Source organism: Salvelinus namaycush, unplaced genomic scaffold (genome assembly GCF_016432855.1).
Source record: "Salvelinus namaycush isolate Seneca unplaced genomic scaffold, SaNama_1.0 Scaffold456, whole genome shotgun sequence".
In the NCBI taxonomy this organism is placed as follows: domain Eukaryota; kingdom Metazoa; phylum Chordata; class Actinopteri; order Salmoniformes; family Salmonidae; genus Salvelinus; species Salvelinus namaycush.
In genome coordinates this window covers 159,885-187,417 of record NW_024061149.1, presented here as the reverse complement: position 1 = coordinate 187,417, position 27,533 = coordinate 159,885, and the positions used below count along the sequence as shown (strand labels likewise).

Below are 27,533 nucleotides of genomic sequence, written 5' to 3'. Positions count from 1 at the left end.
CAGATGGTTAGATAAATCCACTGTCATTGGTTTAGACAAGAACGAAATTTGGACAAATTATACAAATTACATTGTATTCACAAGTCGGGGAAAGTACTGCTAAGGACCCCAAAGTCAAGCTTAAATTAATGTATGTTTATTCACGCCAGCGGAGAGATTACAGACAAACTGCGCTTCATGTGGAAGTTAGTCAGAAACTCTGACGAGGTATTTCACCCTCAGCATATTTATACTATCGCTTCGGGTTACACAAAGATAACCAAGTGTCTCCTTTCTCAATACCTCAGGAATATTTATACTATCGCTTCGGGTTACACAAGGATAACCAAGTGTCTCCTTTCTCAGCAAAGCGTTTGCTCTCAGAGACCGGATGCGGAGGAGGACAACACCTGGGCAACCACAGTCTGGGTGTTCAGACAATATTTTCCCTCCCGCTGAGTCGACCTTGTGAGAGCAATCCTCAGACACCCTGTCTGTCTACAACAGGCGCATTTCTAAGTATTAAACAGGTCAAACATGTAGAATAAGCAGTGGTGTAAAGTACTTAAGTAAAAATACATTAAAGAACTACTTAAGACATTTTTGCGGTATCTGTACTTTACTCTACTATTTATATTTTGACTACATTTACTTTTACTTCATTACATTAAGAAAATATTGTTCTTTTTACTCCATACATTTTCTGTGACAACCAAAAGTACTCATAACATTTTGAATGCTTATTAAGACAGGACAATTGTCCAATTCATGCACTTATCAACAGTACATCCCTGGTCATCCCTACTATCTCTGGTTAAGAAAACAAGAAAATGGTGACGTCTGGATTGCTTAATATAAGGAATTGGAAATACTTTATAATTTTACTTTGATACTTAAGTATATTTTTGCAATAACATTTACTTTTGATACTTAAGTATAACCAAATAGTTTTTACTCAAGTAGAATTTTACTTGGTGACTTTTACTTTTACTTGAGTCATTTTCTATTAAGGTATCTTTACTTTTACCCAAGTATTACAATTGGGTACTTTTTCCACCACTGAGAATAAGTGTGAGACACTGAAAAAGCAGAAAGAGACACAGTAAAATTCAAATAGACACGTTTTCAATATTAATTTTTTAACAGGTTTTTAAGTAGACAGGTAATACAGTTTTGTTCAACACAGGTACAAAAAGGGAAATGTATAAAAATTAAAAACAATAAATGATGCATTTAAATATATTAAATAGACTGACAGGGTCCCACATGATTGTATTCGTGCTTTATAAACTGGTAAGGGCGTAGCTTCTGAGATGAGTCTGGATGATCAGTGAATCTTTGCCTGAAAAATATCCAATCTTTCCAGATGATGTTTCGTCTCTTTCCTGATGAGCTCCCATGCCAGTGCACTGTAGTTCTGAAAACAAAGGAAAATGTACATATTAGTGGTATGGACTTTCTAGTCATATAATGATCATATTGTCTTGAACAACAAAGGGCTGGGGCCGTATGTAATAATAATAATAATAATGTATGAAGCATGTCAGAGTAGGAGTGCTGATTTAGGATCAGTATTGTCTTTTAGATCAATATAAATAAGGCAGAGGAGACCTGATACTAGATCAGCACTTCTCTGAGATGCTTAATACATATGTCCCTAGAACCCCAAAAATGTTTCAAAACTGCTCCTGCTTAGCCTAGTTAATATTGATTTGATTAGATATATTAAACACGTTGCCATCCGAAAACAAACTCACCATTTTTCTCAGTACCATCCTATTCAAATTCTTGAAGTAACGTTTCAGTCTCCTCTCAGGTATCTTGGCAGGTGATACCTGTTGGACAAGATTAAAACATTAGCCTCCCACTGAACATAATAGCCCACATAGATTTTCTCACTTGTACAGTTAATAGTCTACAGCTTAGACAGGGCTCTCCAACCCTGTTCCTGGAGAGATACGCTCCTTTAGGTTTTCACTACAATCCTCCTCTAGCACAGCCGATTAATTAGCTGGTTGATAAACTGAATCAGGTTAGTTACAACTGGGGTTGGAGCGAAAACCTACAGGAGGGAGGTTCTCCATGAACAGGGTTGGAGAGCCCTGACCGAAACAGGGATTATACTTTAATAGACCCGTTACTTACACAGGACTTAAGGTTCTCAAATTGGCGTTCGAGAATGTTGAGGAAATGGTCCAGCTTTTTCTTGTCCCAGGTGACAGATTTCATATTCCCATCAAACAGTTTTGTGATTTGATAGATGGTCTCGTTCCGGAATCTGACTTGGTCCTCAAACTACACATGAACATGTAAAAAGAAGATTAGAAACAGTATAGTCTTCAATTATGCCATCAATGTAACGTTGGGTCACGACCGCTATACTAAAGCATATCAGAACATGAAAAGTCAAAATTCAAGTCTTTACCTTGGCGTCATCTATGGGTCTGTAAAGTGATTCGGGGAAAAAGACAGGGGCATCCTGCTCTGTGATATTTCCTCCCTGGAATACAACCAATATAGTATTTTAAGTCACGCGTCTAAAAGTATAGCTTATACTGCAAGGACAGTATAGGCCTAATGTATACAGCCTCTCGTGATCGCGCTGTCATTATAGCCTAGCCCCCTTTTACTATGGCTACTCAAATATAGATTACAGTTTTCTAACACAGCTGCTAAACATGAAACATATGACTACTTGACTTGGTTGGTTGTTTTGCTGTCCTTAATACATGCATTCAGTCTCCTCTTACAGTGTGCTGATAACTCACCATCTGGTCCAGCAGTGAAAGGTATTCTGCGCTCAAGTGGCCGTAGTGGTGTCGGATCCAGTCACAGCAATGACACACGCTCTGCATACTGCAAATAATAAGAAAAATACACGTCCAACTCTGCATTGTATACATTGTAAATAGCAGTTTGCTTTGCTCTTAGTTTTCCAGTTGAGTTTGAACATTTTGGCTCTTATTAAGGAGTTTTATTTGGAGATGGGAAAGTGAAAACTGTATGGTGAATTTCCCCGATCAACCTACCGGAGGCGGGGACTTTAACTTTCCAGACTCTAGCACATGCAGCCAAAGGAATTACATGCCTTGTCCGACTTCTGGACGACCAAATGCCAGCGTTGAATGATAGTTTAACCACAACAATATAGGTTATTTTATTTGGATATAAGCTATTTGCGAGAATAAGCTACACATGAGCTAGGCTTTTAACTGCCGTTATCTTCGCGTGAACCTCAAAAAAAAATACAAAACAAGCCTGATAACGAAATCGTCGAGGTCGAAACAAAACCCAAAATTATGACATTTACCCACATAATAAGTCAATTTAGTGGGTTTCGTTCCCAAGTTAGTCCGAAATATCCTTTCGCGGCGTTCTTGCAAGTCCTCAATGTTGCGTTTCAAATGAAAATTGAAAGGGAGACGTCAGCGTCTCTCAACTTTTAATTTCAACAATGATGTAACCAACTTTCACCTGCTGGTGATGCAATTTTGACGAGCAATGATAACATGATTTGTTGGAACTTTGTCCTTTTCTTTACAAATGAAAATAAAAATATATATTTGACCATACACTGAGTGTACAAATCATTAGGAACACCTTCCTAATATTGAGTTGCACCCCATTTTGCCCTCACAACAGCCTAAATTCGTCGGGGCATGGACTCTACAAGGTGTAGAAAGCGTTCCACAGGGATGCTGGCCCATGTTGACTCCAATGCGTCCCACAAATGTGTCAAGTTGGCTGGATGTCCTTTGGGTGGTGGACCATTCTTCTTCTTTTTTATCCTTTATTTAACTAGGCAAGTCAGTTAACTGCTGGGAAAGCATAGGGCTTATGTCTATTTTTGGATATTGATAGACAATCTAAATTGTTGATGTTATGGAGCCACCAATACGGCTATGTTTCACTGCTGGTCTCAGATCCCTTCATCACTTTTCACTTAGCCTAGACTTTCTCCGTGCTTGTCTGTCTGTCTGTCTGTCTGTCTGTCTGTCTGTCTGTCTGTCTGTCTGTCTGTCTGTCTGTCTGTCTGTCTGTCTGTCTTACCCAATGCTCTTTCACCTGAGAAGCGTAACATGAGCCTGGTTCAACATTGTAGCAGCCGCCACAATTCACCGTTTTTCCCTAATTAATAATTAGACCAAACAGAAATTATTTATAAGATGTCCTGGTGATTCAATAGTTAATCATTACATCACTTTTAAGTTAAAAAACTATTTGTTTTGCTCAGAGTCTGTCAGTAACTCTATTAGAGGCAGATGATCTACTCTTTTGGCTGCTTCTGATGACGTTTGCATATAATGACAATAGAATCTCGAAACTATGCTGGTATTCTTTTGTCCTTTATTAAATATATGTATTATTATATTCTTATCTATGAATATTTTGTATTAGTAGCAGTAATAATTAGTAAATGGCACCATACAAAGTTCTATTTGGACCCAATTTTGGTTCAGTGATGAAGAACACCTTGGTTCTATATTTAGTTCAGTGAAAGAGTGTAGGCAAATTAATGGAATCATTCTGTAAAAAAAAATTATCATAAAAAGTGGCAATTTAACAAATTACTTTGGTAAACACAGGAGACAAATGCTTCTTCTTGTTTTTACTTTTCCATTTCATATCCATTACATTGATATCACTTTTTACTCTAGAACATTCCAAGTGAAAAATATAGCCAACCATACACATTCATTGTTGACACATGCATTTGATTAATGTTATTCGCAATTACAGTATCAAGACCTTGAAATCCCCCAAAATATCCAGTACAAAGACAGAAGGAGACAAGAGAGAACAGTCTGAACATTTAAATAAAGATTACAGAGCAATGTGGAAAGGTCTACATTCTACAAGCTTTCTCATAGCATAAGAAAAGCATTGTTTCTCTTTGAGGTTAAAACTTCTTATGGATAGGGGCAGCATTTTCACGTTTGGATGAAAAGGGTGCCCAGAGTAAACGGCCTGCTACTCAGTCCCAGTTGCTAATATATGCATATTATTAGTAGATTCGGATAGAAAACACTCTGAAGTTTCTAAAACTGTTTGAATGATGTCTGTGAGTATAACAGAACTCATATGGTAGGCAAAAACCTGAGAAGAAATCCAACCAGGAAGTGGGAAATCTGAGGTTGGTCGTTTTTCAACTCATTCCCTATTGAAGATAGAGTGGGATATAGGTCATGTTGCACTCCCTAAGGCTTACACTAGATGTCAACAGTCTTTAGAACCTTGTCTGATGCTTCTACTGTGAAGTGGGGCCGAATGAGACGGGAATGAGTCAGAGGTCTGCCAGCAGCCACGAGCTGGTCATGCGCATTCACATGAGAGGTAGCTCCCGTTCCATTTGCTTTTCTGAAGACAAAGGAATTCTCCGGTTGGAACATTATTGAAGAATTATGTTAAAAACATCCTAAAGATTGATTCTATACTTAGTTTGACATTTTTCTACGACCTGTAATATAACTTTTTGGACTTTTTGTCCTTACTTTCCGCTGGACTTTGGATTTGTTACCAAACGCGCTAACAAAAGGAGGTATTTGGACATAAATGATGAACTTTATGGAACAAATCAAACATTTATTGTGGAACTGGGATTCCGGGGAGTGCATTCTGACGAAGATCATCAATGGTAAGTGAATATTTATAATGCTATTTCTGACTTATGTTGACTCCAACATGGCGGATATCTTCTTGGGTTGTGTTGGTCTCTGAGCGCCGTACTCAGATTATTGCATGGTTTGCTTTTTCCGTAAAGTTTTTTTGAAATCTGACACAGCGGTTGCATTAAGGAGAAGCATTTAATCTGTGAATAACACTTGTATCTTTTATCAATTTTTATTATGAGTATTTCTGTGAAAATTCACGGGATGTTTTGGAGGCAAAGCCAAATGTAAACTGAGGTTTTTGTATATAAATATGAACTTGATCGAACAGAAAATACATGTATTGTGTAACATGTTGTCCCGGGAGTGTCATTTGATGAAAAAAATCAAAGGTTAGTGATTCCTTTTATCAATATTTCAGCTTTTTGTGACTCCTCTCTTTGGTTGGAAAATCGCTGTATGCTTTCTGTGACTAGTTGCTGACCTAACATAATGATATGTTCTGCTTTCGCCGAAAAGCTTTTTTGAAATCGGACACTGTGGTTGGATTAACGAGAATTTTATCGTTAAAATGGTGTCTAATACTTGTATGTTTGAGAAAATGTAATTATGAGATTTCTGTTGATTGAATTTGGCGCCCTGCGTTCTGCTAGCGGAACCACAGTCCTAGACATGTTTTAAAGAGAAAGTCTCCCAACAGTTTCAAGTCTTGGCTTGACAACCTTGTCGCCATTGCTTGACCCTCTGATATAAAATCAAAAGAAGACAGTTAATTAGTATTACAGTTTACAGAATGTTATCCTAATGTGCATCTAAAACTAGAACAATGGAAAAAAGATTTTCATTATTTTCATTATTTCCTCATTAAGCCGCAAATGTAGAAATGACTTGTCTGTCCTTGAAACCAGGTCCACCACTTGGGTTCCTCCTCCTGAAGTTTCAACTTGTGTTCTAGAGGTAAAGAACAAACCAATATTGATCCTACAGTGACAGCTTAAAGTGAATTGATTTCATCAAAGTGTTAGTGTTGGTTAGTTATGATTTTACTGGTGAGATTATTGAAAGAATGATGTGAAAAAAAAACAGGCAATGTAAAACACGGATCTTTCCTCCCAACAGCTAAAGGTCCTGAAGCTTCTGCACATGTGCAGGACCTCCAACTCCGCACAGTCTCCTCTCCATTCATACAGAACAGGCTAGCCTACTGTGGCGAATGGTGCTCATTTAATAAAGTTAGATCAAAGTTGAATCTATTTCTGCATGATCACATAATGATAGTTTTCTACATAACAGAACCAAATATAATAGCATAGTATAACGTTACTGTAAGACAAAAAAAACAACCTAGTTTCTCATGAAATTTGAGGACGATTGTGCTGCTAGGCAAAATATTTGCTTTGATTGAAACTAAACAGGTAGGCTATGCTACAGTTTGTTAACACCATCTGCTCTAAAATTCACTCATTGTACATCATTTAAAACAACACAATAGGCTACTACGAAACTGTAGCCTACAACTCAAGAAAATCTAAATGCATTTCCTCATGAAACTGATTGAGATCAATTGGTTGGTATGCAGATTCTGCATGACGTTACACTGGAAACATTTGAAGAGTTATTATTCACAATTGACTGTGAGAAATGTGAAGGGAGTTTCTCTACGAGGGAGGTTCTCTTTGCTAACCTCAAAGTCCACTATTGTGGCTAATCCTTATTGTGTCTAGCTTCACATAGATAGGTCGGACCACCATTAATCAAATAAGAACTGTATTATAAATGATGGTGATTTTAGATGATGACAACTAGCCATATAGTTAGCCAAGCAACTATAGCTACATATTATGTCGTTTTTCTATGTGGAAGAACATTGTTTGCATCCATCAGCTAGCTAGCTTTTTTTATGACCAGCACTGTAGGTGCGCGAGACAACTTTAGCAGCATCATAGCATACCTATCGAAGAATCGTTAGTGTTAATATTGCACATCTTTGAAATAAAACACATTTTATTAACAAAGTGACTGGTAGTGTTGAATGAATGCTAAAGCCTTTACTTTTCATTTTCTCTCATGCGTTTCATTCTTATTACATTGATTCGGTAAATTCCAACTTTTTACAGTTTGTTAATTTCTGGTTGATAAAAGAGTATGCGCAAAAGATTAGCCTTTATTTGGCGCTTACCAAGACGACGAAAATGATGACGATGATGTGTGAGTTTGGCCTAATGTGAATGAGTAGGAATGTCACATTGATATATAGACTCATATAATGATGTAGGTTTCTGATTATGCAGCTTTTATATTAAGCATTTATCTCATGAAACCTTGTAAAAATGAACTGATCATGGCATTGATAGAACAACATTGTATGCCTATCAACAAATAAATTCTTATTGAAGCTCAGAGTACAACGTTCAAAACAGGCCCGCCCTGTCGAGTGCTAAAAATACACTTAATTGAAAAAAGGCTTTTGAATATAACTACATTTTGAGAAAATACAGTTGACTTGTTTTTAGGTCTTTCCCTAATGGATTCGTAGGCTAAAGCACTAAATGTACTGACATCCATATGTCCTGAGCATGTTTAATACAAATCTGAATGTTCACACACCAATTGACTAGGTTACAGAATGAGCAAAAAGATTAACAATATTTAAAAGTATACAAATGTTTATTAACTTAACATTTGATGAAGAGCAGCATATTTTCAAATAGATAAATCAATTACATTCATAAATAGGCATACATGAATAAATAACCTTGATAAATAAATAAATACATGTATAATATTTCTGTTTGAAGTTGCACATTACATGATTGTAGAATAGTAGGCTTTTAAAATCAAACACAACTGTAAAAAAGTTCTGCAAGTTCAAATTCATGTTCTGTTGGACCACAGAAGGCTATCAGAGTTGTGTTCCAGAATGAACTGTAGGGTGAACAGGAGCTCTTTTCGAACCACTTCCCAGGCGCAGTAACTGAAATTCTGTGAAAATACAAATAATCTGTTAGGGCAATGGAGGGTAATATTGTATGTAGAGATATTATCAAAAAAATATGTCTATTTGTGTTTAACCTATAGTCTACCTTTTCTTTTAGGACTGTTGCAATGTTCCCAAAGTACGTATTCAGTCCTTCTGCCCTGATGAGATAATCACTTGTATCCACACTACCCATCATCTGCCAGAAAGAAAAAGGCAGGCGATGAATAATAATAAAAATACCACAATACCACAAATAAACAGTTAAGCTATCTGTGTTGGCATAGTAACTCACACATTTGCTCTCTTCAATCTGGCGGTATACAATATTCTGAAAATTCTCCAACTTCCGTTGGTCCCACTTAGTAGGAAGGTCGTCAGCTCCAAACAATGTGTCGATGTTCTTCAATGTCTCATAAATAGCCTTAGCACCACTGCTGCTCAACTGAAACGGACAACAACAATAATTTCAAATAACATAAATGTCAGTTTAAAGTTATCTACTTTCTAATCCTAACGGTTGCAAATACTCTGTCATGCTGTAAAGAACATTTGGATATGCTAGCTTGCTATTACCTGTGGCGCGCCGGAGGTTGCAAATGCGGTGGCTGGGAATGCCATGAAGACATTCTCCTGCAGACACTCCAGAGGAAAATGTCCCCCCTGAAAGAAAGAGAAAACACAGCATTCACGTTGAGCTATTCAGTTAAACATAGTTGGATAATACTTCTCAAGACAAAAGCAATATAAAAAATGTACCATGTCTCTCAGTAGGTTGTGGGTTATTCGCACCAGCTGTCCTTGTAGCTGGCAAGGCATGGGCATGGAGCAAACTTGCGCAAGGCAAAGGAAGGCGCTCATCCAAGTGATAGTCTGAAGTGCCATTCTTATTGTAGTTAGATGATCTGCAGCAGATGATAATTGATAGTTGAATATAATCCTGGAAACAATTCATTATTTGTATCCTGAAGCAATTATCAAATGATAGCATATTGTTGACTCACCTGTTGCCAGTATATTGCAAATTTTCTCCAGTGTGAATGTGGTTTGTGTTCTGATCCCATATCTGCGGATTAATTTAAATAGCGAGGATTGAAAGGATGTACAGAAAGTGAAAGGGTGTCTCGCTAAATTAAGTGTTAAAATGAATGAATTTGGGAAAGTTTTGCCGAGTGAACCGCAAGACCGGATTTCTCTTTCCTTGTGCTCCACTTCCCTCTCATCGTGTTTCGAGTGTTCCTTGAGTGTTCCTTCATGGGAGGCACGTTATCCTAAGTTGGTTGAAAAGAAGTTACTCATAGCTGCCCTTGTGAACACTCAAACGTTTCTAAGAAAGACAGGGAAAAAGAAAAACTATCTCTTAACTTTACAATGATCTCTTCATGTCTTCATTGAACTAGGCTAGTCAGTTAAGAACACATTCTTATATTTAATGACGTTCTAGGAACAGCGGGTTAACTACCTTATTCAGTGGGCAGAACGACACATTTTTTACCTTGTCAGCTCGAGGATTCGATCTTGAAACTTTTTGGTTACTTGTCCAACGCGCTAACCACTAGGCTACCTACCGCCCCATTCATCAACACCAATATTAAACTAACTTTTATGGACTAAGGGTAGGCCTACTACAATGTTTGTTTTTTAATCACAAAACTGCTATTTGCTTGTTTGTTTGTCTCTCTCTCTCTCTCTCTGTGGGTGTGTGTGTGTCTGTGAGAGAGAGGGAGTGAGATGATGATTTAATATGATCTCGTTCTGTTTGGATCTTCTGTCTTTAACCCCATTCATGTCTATACATTTGAATTAAACTCTTGATAATAACTGTTGATTAAATAGAAATTAACCAGCATTTTATGACGTCCGTATCTGAATAATGAGGCTAACATTATCATTTGGCTATTTATTACTTTCGAGAGACTAGCAGGGATATTCCTATAAATAAACCAATGTGCCAATGTGTTGTGATAACGTTATCGTAGGCTTATTAGAAAAATACCTAAATCCTAATTCCTAATAATACTACTATTCATCGTCTTGGATATGCTTAGCTAAAGGGGACATTTCTGCGATTGCTACATCCCATTTTGACTTTTAAATTAATGATACACAGGCTACCTATTGACTCTTGAAGAATATATCACTTTTAAATGCCTCATGAGCTTCGTTCACCTGTCTTACTTCAACAGAACCCAAAATGTACTTTTTTATGACATTGTTTGAAACTACATCTAAACAAACACTGTATGGCTTCAAAATGTACTTCAAATTATAATTTTGATCTCTTGGAGGGTCATTACTTGACTAAGTAGCTCTCTGACTGATAACTTTTCTCGAACACTATCACTCAGCTATTTACTAAAATATTGGTTGAGTGACCACTATGCTGTTGTTTTGAACTGTATATTGCCTTTTAACAAATGAATGCATGAAAAACTGAATGGATGAATGCATGGATGACTGAATATGTAAATGAATACAAACAATATGATAATAGATGCATGTTTTTCTCTTTTAATTTTATTATATATAAATAAAGGAATAAATAAATACATAGCCTCTATTCCATCCAGGAATTCCAAGCCTCTTGAAAGGACTGCATGATGTCTCATAGGCCTACGTAAGGATTTGAGCTCATTATTCATTGATAGATATTAGGAGGATCCCTGATGCAACTTTAAAAGGTCTATATACTGTATATGACTAAGCTAAATCAATTAATTTTATTTTCATTTTTTACCCACCACCACTCCACCTCATTCAGGGGTCTAAACTATTATCTATTAAAAGCTATGTTTTATTTCCATTACTTTTTCTTATTTCTCTTTCAATCATAGTAAGACATTCGGGTGTTTAATACATTGGACAGACTTTATAAATAAACATCCCACAATGTCAAGTGGGAGATAAAAGTTCCTGGTCCACTGCTACCCAGATCTCCCCACCTCCTTCAGTCCACTGCCCCAGTGTGATTACCACACAAAAACAAACAGGAAAAACTAAAAGAACAGCAACCCTCACAAAGTACAAAAACATATTCAAAATAAATTACACAAAGAAAGAAAACAAGAATACCTAAACATAAAGTAGAATTACCATGAGACTGATCAGCAACAAGTTTAATGTGAATCCCCTCTGACGGTTGGATAAGACTGCTCAATATTGTAAATCAACTCTCATTGGGTTTAGACAAGAACGACATTTTGAAAATTTGTACAAAATACATTTACATTTTTTTCACAGGTTTTTTAAGTAGACAGACAATACAGTTCAGTTCGACACAGGTACAAAAGGGAAATACAACATATAAACTATTTGAATGCCAATTTGAGAACCGTAACTCCTGTCTAAGTAAAGAGTTTAATACAAAAATGATAATCACTGTTCAGGTCAGGGCTCTCCAACGCTGTTCCTGGAGAACTACCCTTCTGTAGTTGTAACTAACCTGATTCAGTTTATCAACCACCTAATTAATCAGGTACGCTAGATTAGGGTTGGAAGCAGGTGCAGGTGAAATGTTTTAATAAAACACAAAACCAAGAACACGACACAAACAGAAGGCTGAAGGTAGATACACAAGAACAGTACCAACTGATGAGTGAACCTGGGAGTGACATATTAAGGGGAGGAAATGATGAAGGTAATGGAGTCCAGGTGTGAATCATAACGATGTGTGGTGAAGAAGTTATTAAGTAACATAATGAAAAGATCCCCATCAAAACCCGTCAGTTTCAGCTGGAGATATCTACAGCATCCACCGATGTTGCACTTCCGTGTTGGACTTCTGCATCTGCGGTGAAAGGTGGCAGAGCTAGAGCGTTGTTTTTCAGACCAAATTGGTCTTCTCACAAAACAAATCTGTTTTCTCCCGAAAAAGTCTGTAATGTCCAAACGGTTTGTAATATTAAATCAAATCAAACTTGATTTATCGCATGCGCCGAATACAACAGGTACAACCTTACCGTGAAATGCTTACTTACAAAACCTTAACCAACAATGCAGTTCAAGATAGAGTTAAGAACATGTTGAACAAATATTCTAGAGTAAAGAATTATAAAAAAGTAGCACAATAAAATAACGAGGCTATATACAGGGGATACCGGTACCGAGTCAATGTGTGGGGGTACAGGTTAGTCGAGGTACTTTGTTCATGTACTAGCTTTAAGCACCAGCTGTCAGAGCAGCTCACAGATTACTGCACCTGTACATAGCCCATCTATAATTTAGCCCAAACAACTACCTCTTTCCCTACTGTATTTATTTATTTATTTTGCTCCTTTGCACCCCATTATTTCTATCTCTACTTTGCACATTCTTCCACTGCAAATCTACCATTCCAGTGTTTTACTTGCTATATTGTATTTACTTCGCCACCATGGCCTTTTTTTTTGCCTTCACCTCCCTTATCTCACCTCACTTGCTCACATTGTATATAGACTTATTTTTCTACTGTATTATTGACTGTATGTTTGTTTTACTCCACGTGTAACTCTGTGTTGTTGTATGTGTCGAACTGCTTTGCTTTGTCTTGGCCAGGTCGCAATTGTAAATGAGAACTTGTTCTCAACTTGCCTACCTGGTTAAATAAAGGTGAAATAAAAAAAATAAAAAATGTAGGTAGGAGTAAAGTGATTATGCACAGATAATAAAGAGCGAATAGCAGCAGTGTAAAAACAAATGGGGGGGGGGGGGGGGGGGGGTTTCGCTGTAAATAGTCCACTCTGCCATTTTATTAATTGTTCAGCAGTCTTATGGCTTGTGGGTAGAAGCTGTTAAGGAGCCTTTTGGTCCTAGACTTGGAGCTCCAGTACAGTAGCGCTTGCCGTGCAGGAGCAGAGATGACAGTCTATGACTTGGGTGTCTAAAGTCTTTGACAATTTCTTGGGCTTTCCTCTGACACCGCCTAGTATGTAGGTCCTGCATAGCAGGAAACTTGATGTACTGGGCCGTATGTACTTCCCTCTGTTGCGCCTTATGGTCAGATGCAGAGCAGTTGCCATACCAGGAAGGGATGCAAGCGGTCAGGATGCTCTCTGTGGTGCAGCTGTAGAACTTTTTGAGGATCTGGGGACCCATGCCAAATATTTTCAGTCTCCTGATGGGGAAAATGACCACTCTATGGAAAGGGGAGACTTACACGATATGATGATGTTCTCCCTTTTGCTCTACGACCCCCAAGTGTCACAGGACTTGTCTGATGTCGGTACCATCAATGTGCCAACTTCTGTTTGTAGCGTCCAAACCTTTTGGGCTACAAACTAATGTGACCCCACTGTGGAAAAGGGAGATTCTCATTTTGCTCTAAACTCCCCATTAATGTCACAGGACTCATCTGAAGGTAACCAGTGCTGGTAAAAAATAAAAACTAATGGAAGTATGGAGGGAGTTTTGTGCCTACCCCAAAAAAACAAAAAAATATTTCCTGAGCGTAGTTTTTTGTTGTTGTCTCAATCAACACACAATTCCCCATAACAACAAAGCAAAAACAGGTTTCGAGAAATGTTTGAAAATGTATTTCAAATTTGAAACTGAAATATCACATTTACATAAGTATTAAGACCCTTTACTCAGTACGTTGTTGAAGAACATTTGGCACCGATTACAGCCTCGAGTCTTCATGGGTATGACGCTACAGGCTTGGCACACCTGTATTTGTAGAGTTTCTCCCATTTTTCTCTGCAGATCCTCTCAAGCTCTGCCAAGTTGTATGGGTAGCATCGCTGCACAGCTATTTTCAGGTCTCTCCAGAGATGTTCGATCGGTTCAAGTCCAGGCTCTGGCCAGGCAATTCAAGGACATTCAGAGACTTGTCCTGAAGCCACTCCTGTGTTGTCTTGGCCTGTGTGGTTAGGGCGGTTGTCCTATTGGAAGGTTAACCTACGCCCCAGTCCGAGATCCTGAGCGCTCTGGAGCAGGTTTTCATCAAGGATCTCTCTGTACTTTTTTTTGTTCGTCTTTCCCGTGATCCTGACTAGTCTCCCAGTCCCTGCCGCTGAAAAACATCCCCACAATATGAAGCTGCCACCACCCTGCTTCACCATAGGGATAGTGCCAGGTTTCCTCCAGAAGTGACGTTTGGCTTTCAGGCCAAAGAGTTCAAACTCGGTTTCATCAGATCAGATCATCTTGTTTCTCATGTTCTTTCTCCTTAAGGTGCCTTTTGGCAAACTCCAAGCGGGCTGTCATGTGCCTTTTACTGGGGAGTGGCCTCTGTCTGGCCACTCTACCATAAAGGCCTGATCGGTGGAGTGCTGCAGAGATGGTTGTCCTTCTGGAAGGTTCTCCCATCTCCACAGAGGAACACTGGAGCTCTGTCAGAGTGACTTTCGAGTTCTTGGTCACCTTCATGACCAAGGGCTTTCTCCCCAGATCTCTCAGTTTGGCCGGGCAGCAAGCTCTCGGAAGTCTTGGTATTTCTGTTTTTATTTTTAATACATTTGCAAAATGCCTAAAAACTTGTTTTCACTTTGTAATTGTGGGGTGTTTTTGTAGATCAATGACGATTTCAGTTTTTTATTGATTTTAGAATAAGGTGTAATTTAACAAAATATAGGAAAAGTCAAGGGGTCTGGAAACTTTCCGAATGCACTGTATCAAATAACCTGACAATGATCCACATCATATGTGTCACGTTCCTGACCTGTTTTCCCTTGGTTTGTATTTATTTAGTATGGTCAGGGCGTGAGTTGGGTGGGTTGTCTATGTGTTGTTTTCTATGTTGGGGTTTTGTGTGTTCGGCCTGGTATGATTCTCAATCAGAGGCAGCTGTCAATCGTTGTCCCTGATAGAGAATCATACTTAGGCAGCCGGGGTTTCACGTGTGTTTTGTGGGTGTTTGTTCCTTGTTAGTGTTTCGCCACACGGGACTGTAACGGTAGTTTCATTTTGTTATTTTGTATCGCATATTGTTTTCGTGTTATTAAATTACCATGGAAACTAACCACTCTGCATATTGGTCCGATCCTTCTCGCTTCTCCTCGTCCGATGAGGAGGACGACATAGACTATCGTTACAGAAATACCCACCAACAAAGGACCAAGCAGAGTGGAAAAGGGCAGCGACAGCAGCAGCAGAAACAGACACAGGACTCCTGGACTTGGGAGGAGATCCTGGACGGCAAGGGACCATGGGTTCAGCCAGGGGAATATCGCCATCCCAAGGCGGAGTTGGAGGCAGCGAAGGCAGAGAGGCGCTGGTATGAGGAGGCAGCGCGGCGACGCGGTTGGGAGCCCGAGAGTCAGACCCAAAAATTTATTGGGGGGGGGGGCACACGCGGAGTGTGGCAAAGCCGGGTAGGAGACCTGAGCAAACTCCCCGTGCTTACCGTGGAGTGAGAGGGCGTGGTACTGGTCAGACACCGTGTTATGCGGTGGAGCGCACGGTGTCCCCAGTACGCGTGCTTAGCCCAGTGCGGGCTATTCCACCTCGCCGCACTGGTAGGGCTAGGTTGGGCATCGAGCCGGGTGTCATGAAGCCGGCCCAACGCATCTGGTCTCCAGTGCGTCTCCTCGGGCCGGCGTACATGGCACCAGCCTTACAAATGGTGTCCCCGGTTCGCCAGCATAGCCCAGTGCGGGCTATTCCACCTCGCCGCACTGGCAGGGCTACGGGGACCATTCAACCAGGTAAGGTTGGGCAGGCTCGGTGCTCAAGAGCTCGTGTACTCCTTCACGGTCCGGTATATCCGGTGCCACCTCCACGTACCAGTCCTCCGGTGGCAGCCCCCCGCACCAGGCTGTCTCTCCGTCTCCTCCCTACAGGTGTACCTGCCTGCCCAGCGCCGTCTGAGCTGCCTGCCTGCCCAGCGCCGTCTGAGCTGCCTGCCTGCCCAGCGCCGTCTGAGCTGCCCGCCTACCCAGCGCCGTCTGAGCTGCCCGCCTGCCCAGCGCCGTCTGAGCTGCCCGCCTGCCCAGCGCCGTCTGAGCTGCCCGCCTGCCCAGCTCCGTCTGAGCTGCCCGCCTGCCCAGCGCCGTCTGAGCTGCCCGCCTGCCCAGCGCCGTCTGAGCTGCCCGCCTGCCCAGCGCCGTCTGAGCTGCCCGCCTGCCCCGAGCCGTCAGAGCTGCCCGTCTGTCCCGAGCCGTCAGAGCTGCCCGTCTGTCCCGAGCCGTCAGAGCTGCCCGTCTGTCCCGAGCCGTCAGAGCTGCCCGTCTGTCCCGAGCCGTCAGAGCTGCCCGTCTGTCCCGAGCCGTCAGAGCTGCCCGTCTGTCCCGAGCCGTCAGAGCTGCCCGTCTGTCCCGAGCCGTCAGAGCTGCCCGTCTGTCCCGAGCCGTCAGAGCTGCCCGTCTGTCCCGAGCCGTCAGAGCTGCCCGTCTGTCCCGAGCCGTCAGAGCTGCCCGTCTGTCCCGAGCCGTCAGAGCTGCCCGTCTGTCCCGAGCCGTCAGAGCTGCCCGTCTGTCCCGAGCCGTCAGAGCTGCCCGTCTGTCCCGAGCCGTCAGAGCTGCCCGTCTGTCCCGAGCCGTCAGAGCTGCCCGTCTGTCCCGAGCCGTCAGAGCTGCCCGTCTGTCCCGAGCCGTCAGAGCTGCCCGTCTGTCCCGAGCCGTCAGAGCTGCCCGTCTGTCCCGAGCCGTCAGAGCCGTCCGCCAGACAGGACCAGCCAGAGCCGTCAGCCAGCCATGAGCAGCCAGAGCCGTCAGCCAGCCATGACCTGCCAGAGTCGTCAGCCAGGACCTGCCAGAGTCTGCCAGCCAGGACCTGCCAGAGCCAGCCAGCCAGGAGCTGCCAGAGCCAGCCAGCCAGGAGCTGCCAGAGCCAGCCAGCCAGGAGCTGCCAGAGCCGCCCGCCAGCCAGGATCTGCCAGAGCCGCCCGCCAGCCAGGATCTGCCAGAGCCGCCCGCCAGCCAGGATCTGCCAGAGCCGCCAGTCAGCCAGGATCTGCCAGACCCGCCCGCCAGCCAGGATCTGCCAGAGCCGCCAGTCAGCCAGGATCTGCCAGAGCCGCCCAACAGCCAGGATCTGCCAGAACCGCCCACCAGCCAGGATCTGCCCCTCAGTCCGGTGCTGCCCCTTGGTCCAGTGGGGTTGATATGGAGGGTGGTTGTTGTTAGGAGGCCACGGGGGCGATTAAGGAGGCGGACAAAAACATTGTTAAAGTGGGGTCCACGTCCCGCGGACGGACGCCCACCCAGACCCTCCCCTAGAGTTTTAGGTGGTGCGCCCGGAGTTCGCACCTTGAGGGGGGGGGTTCTGTCACGTTCCTGACCTGTTTTCCCTTGTTTTGTATTTTAGTATGGTCAGGGCGTGAGTTGGGTGGGTTGTCTATGTGTTGTTTTCTATGTTGGGGTTTTGTGTGTTCGGCCTGGTATGATTCTCAATCAGAGGCAGCTGTCAATCGTTGTCCCTGATTGAGAATCATACTTAGGCAGCCGGGGTTTCACGTGTGTTTTGTGGGTGTTTGTTCCTTGTTAGTGTTTCGCCACACGGGACTGTAACGGTAGTTTCATTTTGTTATTTTGTATCGCATATTGTTTTCGTGTTATTAAATTACCATGGAAACTAACCACTCTGCATATTGGTCCGATCCTTCTCGCCTTTCCTCGTCCGATGAGGAGGACGACATAGACTATCGTTACAATATGGGTAGAATCGAGGCCTTTCCCAGTCATGAAATACAAAGCTATGGTTCTCATTGGTGAAGACTGAACTCAAATTAGGGGTCATGTCAGACTCTCCTATACCACTTTGCCCAACATGTTATAAATATGTTGTAAATACACCCTTTTTAGATGATATAACTTGTATTATTACCATAGGGCTGTGATACCCATAGCCTTATGGCTTCAGACTGAGCATTTGTCACTGGAAATTGCTGAGGATTAGGGTATTTCATTCATTTCAGTCTCTCTATTCAGATAGCTAACAACTAAGTCTAAAATAAAACTCCCAAGGCGTGACTTTTCTTGAATGAATATATTGAAAACGTTTAAATACAAAGCACGTGCCAAGGTACAATGTATCTGGCATGATAACAAACCAGATAGCCAATTACCATATGAGTAGCAAATAGCCAACTCCTTTCATTACTCTAATAATGTGCAAACACCTCTGTACAATAACAAAGCATATTACACTAGAAACAGTAACAAAACTACAGTATTGTATGTTTTACAATTCGTTTAATGACGCACGAGCAAACTAATACAGCTGACGGCATACATGAAAGACAAGGCAATTTGTGTGAGTATATGCAACCAACTAACATTGATAAGTAAGCAATTCTATCAATAACAAGATTATCATCACTAGCAATATGCTTGAATCGAATTTACAAACAAATATTTTCCGAGGCTGAAGCGTGACAACAAATACCTGCACTGAAAGAACAGCACCATAGCGTTGTTTATCGCAGCTTCTCTGCGTGCAGAACGACTACTCTACTCTACTTCCTGTTTCCGTACAGTCTTTCTAAGTACCAGAAAACTCCACTAGGGGCCGATAAACACCATGGAACACAATGAAAATCCATTTTAACCACTGTAATAAAATAATCTGTTGTTCTATTCTAACAGAATGGCAGCACACTCCCCGCCTGGTTTATAGAACTTGTGCCACTATGAAATAAAACATGTATCAAGAAACAAATAATGTCCTTTATTTTTATATTTTGTCTCTAGGATGCTTCAACAAGAAGAACAACAATCTCTGAGATTGGTCTCAGAAACACCTTAGCAGCCCCTTGCTTGACAATTTTTAGTTCTACTTTCCTAACCTTTTTGTCAGTACTGGGAAAGGTTTTGACCACAAGCCCGACTGGCCAGTCATTTCTGTGTGCCTGACTGTCTTTCAATAAGACAACGTCTCCCACTTTTACATGTGTCTTTTCTGCATCTCTGCAGCGTTGTCAGGTACTCCTGTCCCCACCTTTTCCAAAAGGTGTCAGCGAGACACTGGACTTGCTTCCACTGTTTTCCATGAAGGTCGTTCATGCTGAAGTATCCAGAAGGGGCTGAGGAAGTGCTGGTCTCTTGTGTCAGTAACATTGAGGGTGTGAGAATGGCAGGCATGTCAGGGTCGGTTGACACTGACACTAAGGGTCTCGCATTGGTTATTGCCATAACTTCAGATGTAAGAGCGCTCAAGACCTCATGTGTGAGACTAGTGGTGCCCGTTTGAAACAGCATAGCATTTAAGATACGTCTGGCAACCCCGATGATACTCTCCCAAGAACCACCCATATGAGACGAGTGTGGGGGATTAAATATCCAAGTACATCCCTTGTCTGAGAGGTATTTAGTCAGTTCTGAGTCATTTGTTTCGATTCCCAACTCCCTGCAGGCACCTATAAAGTTTGAACCTCTATCAGAGCGTAGCACTTTTGCTGGACCACGGATAGAGAAAAAATGCCTCAGTGTGCTGATGAAGCATGGATTCGATGAGCTCAATATGGACTGCTCTAGTAGATATACATGTAAAGAGTACCGCCCAGCTCTTGGAGTCTGCACTACCACCTCTTTTATTTATTTTATTTCACCTTTATTTAACCAGGTAGGCCAGTTGAGAACAAGTTCTCATTTCCAACTGTGACCTGGCCTGACCTCTAGTGCGACGAGTTATGACATTCCATGGTCCAAACACATCAAGTCCAACGCTGGTGAATGGTGGTTCAGATGTGAGTCTGCCTGCAAGTCAGCCATCTTTTGGTCAAGTAACCTCCCTCTAACTTTGCGGCAGGTGACACACTTGTGGATGATACCAGAGACCAGACGTTTGCTACAACTCACTTGTACTGCATGGTTTATTACAGTCCTGCCAGCCTCTGCAGTTGGTGTTGTCCGCACCTTCATGGAAGGATCTGGCAAGATGAATGAGTTGTGCTGTGGCTCGATTGAGAGCTTTCCAGCTTGAGAACCTCTCAAAGCGATGAGAGCCATGTTGAGCTCCAGAAACCTTAGTGGCGAAGGCTGTGATATCTGGTCGAATCTTTGCATCTGCGTGAGGCTCTACAAGGTCAAAATTGATGTTCTCAGGCTCACTTTAGTTTGCTTGGGTCAGGAAAGGTGGACCTGTTTAAGAGTGCAGCTAGTACGGGCCTGGTTGCATGGTCTGCTGGATTGCTGTCAGTGTTTACATAACACCACTGATCTGGATGGGTAGACTTCCTGATGCGAGTTACCCTATTGGCAACATACACATAGAATCGTTTGGTGACATTGTGGATGTAACCGAGAACTATCTTACTGTCTGTGTAGAACTTGGCCACATTTACATCAATGTCCATTTCGTCTCTGATCAGTTCATACATCTCAACAGCTAGCACAGCCGCACACAGTTCTAGGCGTGGGATAGTGTGGGCCGGTCGAGGGGCCAATTTTGATTTCCCCAAGATAAATCCAACATGGCATTGACCTTTCCGAGTCAATAACTCTCAGGTAGGCTACCGCTCCTATGGCTACTGTAGAGGCATCCGAGAAGATGTGCAGCTCTCTTCTTTGAGTGGTAGACAAGGAGACTGGGATGTAGGTCTGCTGAATATACAGATGTTCCAACTCCATCAAAGATTCCTTCCACATTTTCCATTCCTCTTCTTTTTCTGTGGGAAGGGGGGCATCCCACTCACTCTGGTCAGAAGAGAGTTCTCTAATTAAGGCTTTACCTTGCATTGTTATTGGAGCCACGAACCCAAGGGGGTCATAAAGACTATTCACTGTGGACAGGATGCCTCTCCGCGTAAAAGGCTTCTCATTGTGGGACACCTGGAATGTGAAGCTGTCTGTTTCCAGGTTTCAGGAAAGTCCAAGGCTCCGTTGAAAGTGGAGAGGATCCACTCCAGGGTCCAGGTCTTTTAAGTCTTTAGCACGGTCCTCCATGGGGAAGGCTTCCATAACTGTTTTGCTATTGGATGCAATCTTGTGTTTCATTTTGGACTCCGCTAACATTGCTTGTGTTTTTCTTAGAATGTTGATAGCTTCTTCTGTAGTAGCTACTGATGTCAGCCCATCATCGACGTAGAAGTTCCTCACTACATATTGCTTGGGTTTTGACCCGTGTTCCTTCTCACCCTGTAGAGCTGCTCATCTCATGCAGTAGATGGCTGGTGAGGGGCTGTTCCCAAACACCTGCACTTTCATCCTGTACTCAGTTATGTTTCTATCTGGAGTGTTGTCTTCATACCAGAGAAACCTTAAGTCATTTCTGTGATCCTCACGTACACCAAAACAGTAAAACATTTGTTACACATCTGCCGTTAGTGCAATGCAATCCTTGCGGAAGCGCATTAGGACGCCCAAGAGTGTGTTGTTTAAGTCTGAACCACTGAGCAGAACGTCTTAGCACTGGAGTCAAACACCACTCTAATTTGTTCAGGCGCTTGTGGATAGTAAACACCAAAAATGGGCAGATACCAGCGTTCTTTGTCTCCCTCTAATGGCGGAGAAGGTTTGACTTGGTCGTTATCCAGCATCTTTTGCATGAAGAATAAAATTACTTTCATTTCAGGCTTTTTGTCTAAAGTCTTGCGAAGTGATGTGAGACGGTCCATGGCCTGCTCCCTGTTATTAGGAAGGTCTAGTGGGGCGAAAGGGTAGTGGAGCCACCCAGTTGTATCCATCATCCTGGAAAACCTGTTCATCCATAATGTCCAAGAAGGCTTTGTCCTCCACTGATGGTGCTGGTTTATCATCGTCTTGTGTTTCGTCAAACTCGGAACATCCCAGGCTGTCTGTGTCCACAGTTGTGCTTGGATCTCTCGAGTGCACTGTAGAGAGAGAGATGTGTTTTTGAGCAATGCTGTTGAAGTTCTCTTTCACCTGGATGAAGTCAGGGGAAGGGCTCAGATAGGATGTACGACTATTTTGAAGTATGTTTGTCTTGAACACGTTAACACTGGCTGGTCGGTGAGCCGTTCCAAGACAGACCTCACCCACGATGACACACCCAAGGTCGAGTTGCTATGCATAAGGAATGTATTGGGGCCCATTGATTTGCTCTTGCACCTTGTGTACCCTTAAGATGTCTCGTCCTAAGATCAGGAGGATGGGAGCGTCTGTGTCCACAGCTGGAATTTTGTCTGCTACTGTTTGCAGATGGGGATGATGATACGCAATGTCGGAGGAGGGAATTTCCATCCTATCGTCTGGCATCATGTCATTCCATGTGATTACCTAATGAAGCTGGTTGAGAGAATGCCAAGAGTGTGCAAAGCTGTCATCAAGGCAAAGAGTGGCTTCTTGGAAGAATCTCAAATTTAAAATATATTTTGATTTGTTTAACACTTTTTTGGTTACTACATGATTCCATAGGTGTTTTTTCAAAGTTTTGATGTCTTCGCTATTATTCTACAATGTAGAAAATAGTAAAAACAAAGAAAAACCCTTAAAGAATAAAATAAATAAAGACAATTGTAGCCCTAAGAAGTTAAAGAATAAAGAAAGAAAATTGTTAATGTCGTCTCCACGAACTATGAAATGGGTTATGAAGAAGATTCTATAGGCCTACTGATGCCTACATGAAAACAAAGGGTCTTTCTGACTCCAAATACACCAGAATCCTGAAGAATTAAGAGAAAACAAGCATAGAAAAGGTTATAGGTGTTAATAAAAATTAAAAATAAATGTAAGGCTTCTATAATAATATAATTATTTTGGTGACAACCTGGTTGATTAACAATATTTGGTTGTTATCACGTTTGGTCTTTTATATAAAAATATATGGGACAAAAAATAGACAGTTGCTCATCAAGCATTGCTCAAATAACTTTCAAAAGATTGTTCCAAAGTTTGACCCCGAAAAAATTTGTTCCAATGAATGAAGTCGTACCAAAATGAGTGTCTTTTCCTACGTATTAAGTAGCACAAAAATGCGTATCTTTTCACACAAAAACGCACAAAAGTGCTTGAAATATGCAAAATACTTTCCGTACATATTTGCACGAATTGAGTGTGAGATTGTGTTGTAACACAACAAACCAACGTGCCAACTTGTTTTACACCATTGGTTGAAACAATGCAAATATTAACAAACACTGTATATCTTCAAAATGTAGATAAAACTAGAATTGTGATTTCTTGGATAATCCTTCCTTGCATCTATAGTTCTGTGACAGTGGTTATTTTTTTCAACCCCATCTCTCAGCTATTTACAAAAATAGTGGTTGAGTGTGGTTTTTTTTTTTTTTAATTGCAGAGTGCCCCTTTAGAAAGTCAGTCTATAAAAAAATGAATGCATGAAAGCATGAATTAATTATATAAGTGAATGAAAACAATATGAGAATAGTTGTATGTATTTTTTATTTAATTGTATTATAAATAAAACACGAATAAATAAATGCATAGTGTACACATAAATATCAGTCTACCAATATATATGAATAAATAGATCAGTCATTCAGTCAATCTAGCAGCCGGCCAGTCAGTCAGTCAGTATATATATCAGCCATCAATCTGTTAGCCAGCCTGAGGAATATGTCACGTCTCCAATGATGATTCTGTGGTTCTCCTCACGGCTTGACTCTGCTGTCAATGAATTTCTTGAACTGCACCAAGTTTTCGCGAATCTCCTTTCGCACAATCTCCCATGCGCATGCGCTGTGTTCCTGGAGAGCGTACAAGATATACATTTTATTTCAGTCAACTCAACCACTGCAGGTGTTGTTGATCCAACGCATCCATCGACATAAAAACGGCACGGGGCAATTCCAAGTTTCATATGTGAGTTGTGGCATTGAAATGTGTCCTATTTCTGGTGATCTAGAACTTTTGCTCAGATTAATTTAGCCTCTATTTGAGGACATTTGAAATTGGACCCACCTTGTCTTTCAAGACGGTGTTCAGCTTGTTGAAATATGTTTTCAGAGTAACCGAGCCTCCATCTCCAGAGGATTTCCAAACACCACCTACGACCTGGAGACAATATAAAATGCTGGTGAGTGCATTCATTCTGAGACGGTTATGAAAATATATAACAAAAATATTTGTAGTGTATAAATTATGTAAATACCAATGCCCACGATTGTCTGCCCCCAAAATACACTGAGTGTACACCACATTACTAACACGTTCCTAACATTGGGTTGCACCCCGTTCTACCCTCAGAACAGCCTAAATTCGTCAGGGCATGTGTTCCACAGCGATAGTGGCCCATGTTGACTCCAATACTTCCCACAGTTGTGTCATGTTGGCTGGAATATCCTTTGGGTGGTGGACCATTCTTCATACACAAAGGAAACTGTTGAGCATGAAAAAGCCAGCGGCGTTGCAGTTCTTGACACATTCAAACTGGTGCGCCTGGCACCTACTAGCATACTCCCGTGAAAGACACTTACATATTTTGTCTTGCCCATTCACCCTCTGAATGGCACACGTACACAATCCATGTCTCAAATGTCTCAAGGCTTCCTCCACACCAATAGGAGTGGATCTAACAAGTGAGGGATCATTGCTTTCACCTGGATTCAGCTGGCCAGTCTGTGTCATGGAAAGAGCCGGTCTTCCTAATGTTTTGTACACTCAGCGTATAACCTATAGACTACACAAGAGGGATCATACTTACACATAACTCTAAGTTTTGAACTTGACGATATATGACGTTTTGGAACAGTTTAAGTTTTGTTTTGTTCCACGTGACAGACGTCAGACTGTTGTTATATAATTGGTCCACATATCGCATAGCCTCTAATGCAACCACAGAGACGTCCTCACCCTGGATAAAATAAAACAGGGTTTTAGGCATTGGGTGTCTAAAGAAGTGGTTAAACTTCCAATTTACTATACTGTACTTTAGTTATACTGTACTTTAGTTTATCAAAATACTGAAGTGTATCCTACCTCTGTGTTCTTGTAAACATCCTCTGGAAACAGTTCATCGTTTTCTTCTGCACACATAAGTGGAAAGAGTCCACCCTGAAATAGAATTCATATCAATATCAAGAAGTAAACTATATTGTGATAGTAACCTTAAATGAAACAATGTTGTTCAAACGTGAAAGCATTGCTTAACAATAAAATGTGCTATAATGCAAAATAGAAATTTGAATATCATTGCGAATTTTGCGCATCAATTTGTGCACACCAAATAGCGGACTGGTGCAGTTTAAATTCCTCACCATATCTGAGAGCAGGTCTATGCTCACGTCGTTCAGCTTCCCCAACCTAAACTGCGTCCAGTTGCAAGGTGTTGATGCTGCTGTGCCTTGGCAGAACAGAGTCAGGCAAATGCTTAACCATTTCAATACAGCCATGTTTCTTTTATAAGAACTTGAATGGAACAGCTATTAAAAATGAATAAAGACGGATTATCTTAATCTTGATTGATATGATACCTAGACTGTTGAAGTTGCCCATTTTATATAAGACAAGTATCGCTACGTAAAGGTGTCAAAATCCCTTTGTGGTGAAGAAGGGTTTCGTAGTTCAGGCTTTCGCTTCCCTTTATAAGCCCCAATTTTCAGCGGGTGATTCTTAATTATGTTATTGTAAAACTAATCAGAAAATGTTTGCCTATCAAGTTAACAGTTTTCATATGTAGAGAATTGCATTGGAGCAATGCATTTCATGCCAACATATTCAGCAGGTGTTAAAATGTAGGACATATTGAATATTAAAAACTAAGAAAACCATGGCTGATTTTTCATTTCTATAATACAATGGTACATGGATCTCTCCTATGAAATGAGGGACATGTTTAGTATAAATATGCTGTAGTTTTTAGAAAGGGTTTTTGATAGGAGTAACACTGAGATCAATTTTTGCTCACAGACAATTTTTGCTCACAGACAGTAATGCTTCAGACGGCACTACCTGATTAAAAGAGAGTCGACAACAGACTAAACTGTTGTTTTCGACTCTTTTTTTAATCAGGTAGTGCCGTCTGAAGCATTACTGTTCAGTGTTAATGTTGCAAATCTTTGAAATAAAAACACGTTTTATTAAAATCCATTCAGTCTTTCATGCATTTATTTGTTTATAGGCAATATGCAGTTCAAAACAGCAGCATAGTGGAGTCTATGCACTACAAATGAGCAGATGCAATATATTTATTTTAAACACGACTGTAGGCTGCCAAATAAACCTGTTGACCCATTTAACAACATTTATAATTAACTGACTGCACAAATACAGTGGAATTCATCTCAAGTTTGAAAATAATCTTTAATTTGTTGATTGGCCAACAATCATGAACAATCAATGCCATGATCAGATAGTTCATTGTTACAAGGTAACCTAATATAAAGACTTAACATAAAAACTGCATAATCAGAAACCTACACCTCCAATTAACGTCATCATCCTATGAATCTATATCTGAATGGGATTTTCATGGTTGAATAAAAGTTTAGAAAAATAGAGCTATAACCATCATTAGCATCATCATCATTCACATTCAGTAAAATTCACACATCATCGTCAAGGCTAATTTAGGGCGTGTACTCTTTTTTTAAACAAAAATTAACAAACTTTAAAAAGACCCCTTGGAATTTACCGAATCAATTTAATAAGAATGAAGCGCATAAGAGAAAAGGAAAAGTAATTCCCCTGCATGCTGGCAATACCACCGCAATACCACCGCACTTTACTCTCGATTTTAGAGGCGGTGGCTTCAGTCTTCATTCAACACTACCAGTCACTCTATTAATGCATGGATGACTGAATATGTAAATGAATACAAACAAAATGATAATTGATGCATGTTTTTTTCATTTAATTTTAATATAAATAAATACATTGCCTTCACATGTACATAAATCAGTCAGTCAGTAAATATATCATCCGTCAATCTATTAGCCAGCCTCAGGTACATGTCACATGTCTCCAATGATGATTATGTGGTTTGTCTTCCTCACTGCTTGACTCTGCAGTCGATTTCGTCACCGCTTGACTCTGCTGTCGTGGAATTTTTTAAACTGCACCAGTTTGAAGCGAACCTAAACCCCACGATCTCACATGCGCATGCGCTGTGTTCCTGGAGAGCATACAATACATTCATGTTTAAGTCAAATCAACCACAGCAGGTGCAGCGCCAACGCATCCGTCGACTTAAAC

General features: G+C 41.3%; 3 protein-coding genes across 3 annotated transcripts; all 3 read right to left on the bottom strand.

Annotated features, from left to right (window-relative positions):
• Positions 1–1,306: 1,306 nt before the first annotated feature.
• Positions 1,307–2,882, bottom strand: LOC120041391 (interferon a3-like). The gene is made up of 5 exons (XM_038986345.1): positions 2,748–2,882; positions 2,405–2,479; positions 2,125–2,274; positions 1,737–1,814; positions 1,307–1,396 (listed from the first exon to the last, which is right to left on the bottom strand). Exons 1-5 carry the CDS (start codon positions 2,880–2,882, stop codon positions 1,307–1,309), a joined length of 528 nt encoding a protein of 175 aa, XP_038842273.1.
• Positions 2,883–8,462: 5,580 nt separating this feature from the next.
• On the bottom strand, positions 8,463–9,450 carry LOC120041390 (interferon beta-like). The gene is made up of 5 exons (XM_038986344.1): positions 9,325–9,450; positions 9,142–9,228; positions 8,861–9,010; positions 8,672–8,764; positions 8,463–8,570 (listed from the first exon to the last, which is right to left on the bottom strand). Exons 1-5 carry the CDS (start codon positions 9,448–9,450, stop codon positions 8,463–8,465), a joined length of 564 nt encoding a protein of 187 aa, XP_038842272.1.
• Positions 9,451–23,992: 14,542 nt separating this feature from the next.
• Positions 23,993–25,732, bottom strand: LOC120041379 (interferon a3-like). The gene is made up of 5 exons (XM_038986333.1): positions 25,598–25,732; positions 25,320–25,394; positions 25,045–25,194; positions 24,303–24,395; positions 23,993–24,088 (listed from the first exon to the last, which is right to left on the bottom strand). The coding sequence occupies exons 1-5, from the start codon at positions 25,730–25,732 to the stop codon at positions 23,993–23,995; spliced, it is 549 nt and encodes a 182-aa protein (XP_038842261.1).
• Between the last annotated feature and the right edge of the window lie 1,801 nt (positions 25,733–27,533).